This window comes from Salmo salar, chromosome ssa07, assembly GCF_905237065.1.
Source record: "Salmo salar chromosome ssa07, Ssal_v3.1, whole genome shotgun sequence".
NCBI classification, from domain to species: Eukaryota; Metazoa; Chordata; class Actinopteri; order Salmoniformes; family Salmonidae; genus Salmo; species Salmo salar.
In genome coordinates this window covers 7,759,268-7,765,267 of record NC_059448.1, presented here as the reverse complement: position 1 = coordinate 7,765,267, position 6,000 = coordinate 7,759,268, and the positions used below count along the sequence as shown (strand labels likewise).

Below are 6,000 nucleotides of genomic sequence, written 5' to 3'. Positions count from 1 at the left end.
TGCAATGATCAACAACATGCCTCAAAAGTCCTCTTTGGCACATAACACAAACCGTTACAAAAACTAAACGTAAACAGACAAGTACACAACGATAATTAGAAAATGCTAGCTAGCGCTATACACGGTGCGTAAACGGATTGACAACACAAACAAACAAGGTTTTGGCAATGTGACCACCCCCAGCAATAGCACATCTCAGTCTGCATGATTTTCCATCCGTGCAAAACCGTGTCGTCATCTTTGTCGTTGTCACGGTGCTGTTGGGGTGAGGTCATAAAAGTCACAATTTTCAAGTCAGGCGACAGGACCCTCCATGTTCACTCCTGTACCCCCCTACCCCCTCCTCTTCCTTCCCTCTCTAGTCCCTCCCCCTCCTCTTCCTTCCCTCCCTAGTCCCTCCCCCTCCTTCCCTCCCTAGTCCCCCCCTCTTCTTCCTTCCCTCTCTAGCCCCTCCCCCTCCTCTTCCTTCCCTCTAGCCCCTCCCCCTCCTCTTCCTTCCCTCTCTAGTCCCTCCCCCTCCTATTCCTTCCCTCTCTAGCCCCCCCTCTTCCTTCACTCTCTAGCCCCCCCCTCTTCCTTCCTTCACCCATCCTCTTCCTTCCCTCCCCCTCCCCATCCTCTTCCTTCCCTCCCCCCTCCTCTTCAAACCCTCCCCCTCCCCCCTCTTCCTTCCCTCTCCAACATCCCCCTCCTCATCTTCCTCCACCCCCCCTCCCCCCTCCATCAGCCTCTGCCTTGCTCCTTAGCTATTACTGTTGATCAACACCTGTCTTGTACCAGCCCTCCAACAAGATCGCTGTAGTGCAAATAGGCTGACTGCTGCGGACTGACTGCTGGCTCCTGATAGGCTCCTCTCGGCAAGGCAAGGCAAGGCTCCCAGGGTCATTTTCGGAAAGGCGAGGAGACTGTGTTTGGTTTCGCTCCTGGGACCAGCCTGAGAGGAGGAAAGAGAAGCAAAGGAAGAAAAAGAGAGAAACAGTAGCTTTTAACACAGTGTAGACAGAGGCTTGTTTTAACACAGTGTAGACAGGGGCTTGTTTTAACACAGTGTAGACAGGGCCTTGTTTTAACACAGTGTAGACAGGGGCTTGTTTTAACACCGTGTTGACAGGGCCTTGTTTTAACACCGTGTTGACAGGGCCTTGTTTTAACACCGTGTTGACAGGGGCTTGTTTTAACACAGTGTAGACAGAGGCTTGTTTTAACACCGTGTTGACAGGGCCTTGTTTTAACACAGTGTAGACAGAGGCTTGTTTTAACACCGTGTTGACAGGGCCTTGTTTTAACACCGTGTTGACAGGGGCTTGTTTTAACACCGTGTTGACAGGGGCTTGTTTTAACACAGTGTAGACAGGGGCTTGTTTTAACACCGTGTAGACAGGGGCTTGTTTTAACACCGTGTAGACAGGGGCTTGTTTTAACACAGTGTAGACAGGGGCTTGTTGTGTGGTGGCTGTCCCCTAAAATAAAAGACCTGAGTGAAACGAGGAAGGGGTGATGTTGAGAGAGACGTTTGTTTTACATGCCCAGTCTTCAGACAGAACTCCCAGAACCACCCAGAAATCCCAACAGCCATCACCCTAGAGTTTTGTGAGCAGCTTTAAACATAGCAGATGAATAAAGACAACAGAGATGCTCGGCTAGTCGCCTTCTTTGCTTCTCAAAGAAATACAGTGCTGACCTCATCTTACCACGTGTCAGATTCCGAACATAACAGCAAAATAAAGTGAGAATTGATTGTTTGACAAACCGGGTGATAGCCGACAGAGATCTGTGTTTGGCAATGTGAGTTGTGGCTTATGAACTTCTACTTCTGGTAGGTTCTTATCACGGGCTCCTGATTGGCGCATTGCGGTCTAAGGCACTGCATCTCTAGTGCTATAGGTGTCACTACAGACCCTGGTTCGATTCCAGGCTGTATCACCACCGGCCGTGATTGGGAGTCCCATAAGGCAGCACACAATTGGCTGTCTGGGTTTGGCCGGGGGGAGGCTGTCATTGTAAATATGAATTTGTTCTTCACTGACTTGCCTAGTTAAATAAAGCACCAGGAGAGTGAGCGTGCGCACACACACACACACACACACACACACACACACCCTGCCTCCCCCCTCGCTATGACAGCTTTGCTGCCTGAGTTGAAGACAGTGTAAAATGGAGAGATACAGGAATCAGGGGAGAAAATAGTGTTTTTCTCAAGACACAGCCCTGTTGTTCTTTTTATGGGAAATAATAAAATTGCCACTCAAGGGGGGAATTGTTGTAGACTTGTTGGAAAGAAGCAGGTTGAAAGAACAACAATGTTAACAATGGCCTATTTATGAGCAACAAATTCTAGGAGTGGCTTTTTAACATTTTATCAGGGAGACTAATATCAAGTTAATTTGATGCCGAGGCAGGAACATTGGACAACTATTTGGAGCTAAAAACAAAGTGTATTTATTATAATCTATGGCAGAGCTCACAGTGAAGTATCGCTATTAACCACAAAGCCAGCAGTCTCTCTAATGGGTTATAAATGAGAAGAACACAGTTTAAAATGTGAGTCACAGTGATGCATGAAATAAGCTCATTATAAATATATGTTGCTCAGGGATTCTTGAAAGACGGGAACATCACCCCCCCCCCAAAAAAAATCACCAATCATTTTCATTATATTAACACAGTTTAAAATACATATTTTGATAGTCCAATATTTTAGCCATCATACCGTGTAAAAGAAAAACCTAATTATATAAAAAAGAATGTTTTACATAAAATGCAACTAACTGGATTTATGTTAACTCTGTTTTGACACTATAAAAGGCATTTCAAGTGTTTAAAGGCCTTTGATTGTTTCATTCTTACATTAGATGATTGAAATATGTAATGCTTCAGGGCTAATTTCATAAAAAATGTTGGCAAATTTTTCTAGATTCAGAACATAAAATAACATTTATAAAGCGAACAAGTCTAGAACAGCAAATAGGTTTAAATAGTTTAATACTGTAATGTTGCAGAACACTGATTAAAAGATGTTTTCAGAATATTGACAACAGTGACAGATCTTCAGAATGGTTAACCAGCAGTGACGGAGTTAACAACAGATGCTTTAAGACGTACATGTTTTTGCTTCTAAAAATAAAAGTTCAACGCAAACATTTGTAAAATATGAAAAATGATTCATTTGAAAAAATCCCCAATAAAAACAACCATTCCATCAGATTGGTTCATTCTCTGACGGAATTTGACGTTAGACAAAAAGTTGATGTTTTATGGAGTTGATAAATTGCAATAAAAAATAAATAATCTACTTTAAGTACAATACTAAGTAGAAATTTAGCCACAGTTGCTTTATGAACCCGAGACCTAATTTAAAAGTAACATATTTGAACCATATTTTATGTTAATCTATCAGGGAGATAGAGTTGACAGGCTAAGTTTCTGACCATGGTGATTTCAATATCGTTTGTTTAAATCTATCAAACGGACTTCCGGAACCATGCATTGTCTTGTTGTACTACATGTAATGAAGACATGAACAAGGGGTCCTTATGGTATAGTTGACCCTAATCATTCCTGATTCATTTTTGAGAAATCTGATGGATTTGACTAAAACTCACAGTTTTAAGATAAATATTAAAGTCAGAAAAGGCTTTTGCAAGAAAAGTACATTATATATACTGCTCAAAAAAATAAAGGGAACACTTAAACAACACATCCTAGATCTGAATGAAAGAAATAATATTATTAAATACTTTTTTCTTTACATAGTTGAATGTGCTGACAACAAAATCACCAAAAAATAATCAATGGAAATCCAATTTATCAACCCATGGAGGTCTGGATTTGGAGTCACACTCAAAATTAAAGTAGGCTGACACTACAGGCTGATTCAACTTTGATGTAATGTCCTTAAAACAAGTCAAAATGAGGCTCAGTAGTGTGTGTGGCCTCCACGTGCCTGTATGACCTCCCTACAACGCCTGGGCATGCTCCTGATGAGGTGGCGGATGGTCTCCTGAGGGATCTCCTCCCAGACCTGGACTAAAGCATCCTCCAACTCCTGGACAGTCTGTGGTGCAACGTGGCGTTGGTGGATGGAGCGAGACATGATGTCCCAGATGTGCTCAATTGGATTCAGGTCTGGGGAACGGGCGGGCCAGTCCATAGCATCAATGCTTTCCTCTTGCAGGAACTGCTGACACACTCCAGCCACATGAGGTCTAGCATTGTCTTGCATTAGGAGGAACCCAGGGCCAACCGCACCAGCATATGGTCTCACAAGGGGTCTGAGGATCTCATCTCGGTACCTAATGGCAGTCAGACTACCTCTGGCGAGCATATGAAGGGCTGTGCGGCCCCCCAAAGAAATGCCACCCCACACCAAACTAATACATTACAACGGAACGATTTGATTAGTGTAGTGTTAGCTAGCTACATAGTTGTCTTTGCTGTCTTTGTATCTAAGATAATTGTGTAGTTTAGAGTAATTATCAAGGTTAGCTAGCCAGCTATTTTCGTCCGCCGCGACGCGACGCCGTTCTCCAGACTTAGTCAAAACACCTAGTCAACATCAAACCCACTGCTAGCTAGCCAACCTTTACCGACTAGCAGCACTGTAGAAACTAATACATTACAACGGAACGATTTGACTAGTGTAGCGTTAGCTAGCTACATAGTTGTCTTTGTCATAGTTTGATAATTGTGTAGTTTAGAGTAATTATCGAGGTTAGCTAGCCAGCTATTTTCGTCCCCCGCGACGCCATTTTCCAAACCTAGCCAACTATTACCGACGAGCAGCATTGTAGAAACTAAATACATTACAAAGGAACGTCTTGATTAGTGTTATGTTAGCTAGCTACATAGTTGCCTTTGTATCAGGATAAAGGTGTAGTACTGAAACTATCGAGGTTACCTAGCCAGCTACACTTTCAAACAAAGTCAACAACGCAGCCACTGCTAGCTAGCCTACTACACCAGCCAGCAGTACTGTATCATTTTAGTCATTTTAGTCAATAAGATTTTTGCAACGTAAGCTTAACTTTCTGAACATTCGAGACGTGTTGTCCACTTGTCATTCCAATCTCCTTTGCATTAGCGTAGCCTCTTCTGTAGCTTGTCAACTATGTGTCTGTCTATCCCTGTTCTCTCCCCTCTGCACAGGCCATACAAACGCTTCACACTGCGTGGCCGCTGCCACTCTAACCTGGTGGTCCCAGCGCGCACGACCCACGTGGAGTTCCAGGTCTCCGGCAGCCTCTGGAACTGCCGGTCTGCGGCCAACAAGGCAGAGTTCATCTCAGCCTATGCTACCCTCCAGTCCCTCGACTTCTTGGCGCTGACGGAAACATGGATTACCACAGATAACACTGCTACTCCTACTGCTCTCTCCTCGTCTGCCCACGTGTTCTCGCATACCCCGAGAGCATCTGGCCAGCGGGGTGTTGGCACTGGAATCCTCATCTCTCCCAAGTGGACATTCTCTCTTTCTCCCCTGACCCATCTGTCTATCGCCTCCTTTGAATTCCATGCTGTCACAGTTACCAGCCCTTTCAAGCTTAACATCCTTATCATTTATCGCCCTCCAGGTTCCCTTGGAGAGTTCATCAATGAGCTTGACGCCTTGATAAGTTCCTTTCCTGAGGATGGCTCACCTCTCACAGTTCTGGGTGACTTTAACCTCCCCACATCTACCTTTGACTCATTCCTCTCTGCCTCCTTCTTTCCACTCCTCTCCTCTTTTGACCTCACTCTCTCACCTTCCCCCCCTACTCACAAGGCAGGCAATACGCTTGACCGCATCTTTACTAGATGCTGTTCTTCCACTAATCTCATTGCAACTCCCCTCCAAGTCTCCGACCACTACCTTGTATCCTTTTCCCTCTCGCTCTCCTCCAACATTTCTCACTCTGCCCCTACTCGGATGGTATTGCGCCGTCGCAACCTTCGCTCTCTCTCTCCCGCTACTCTCTCCTCTTCCATCCTATCATCTCTTCCCTCTGCTCAAACCTTCTCCAA

The 6,000-nt window shown here is 44.7% G+C and overlaps 1 protein-coding gene across 2 annotated transcripts in view; it reads right to left on the bottom strand.

Moving 5' to 3' along the window:
* Window positions 1-696: 696 nt before the first annotated feature.
* The window catches only part of adam19a (ADAM metallopeptidase domain 19a), a 246,765-nt gene continuing 241,461 nt past the window's right edge, over window positions 697-6,000 (bottom strand). The window contains exon 23 of one of the 2 annotated variants that reach the window (XM_045721474.1): window positions 697-934. In XM_045721474.1, the coding sequence (XP_045577430.1) occupies window positions 883-934 (52 nt within the window). In that variant the 3' untranslated portion in view covers window positions 697-882. The remainder of the gene's footprint in view (window positions 935-6,000) is intronic. The other variant, XM_045721473.1, reaches the window with a different exon arrangement.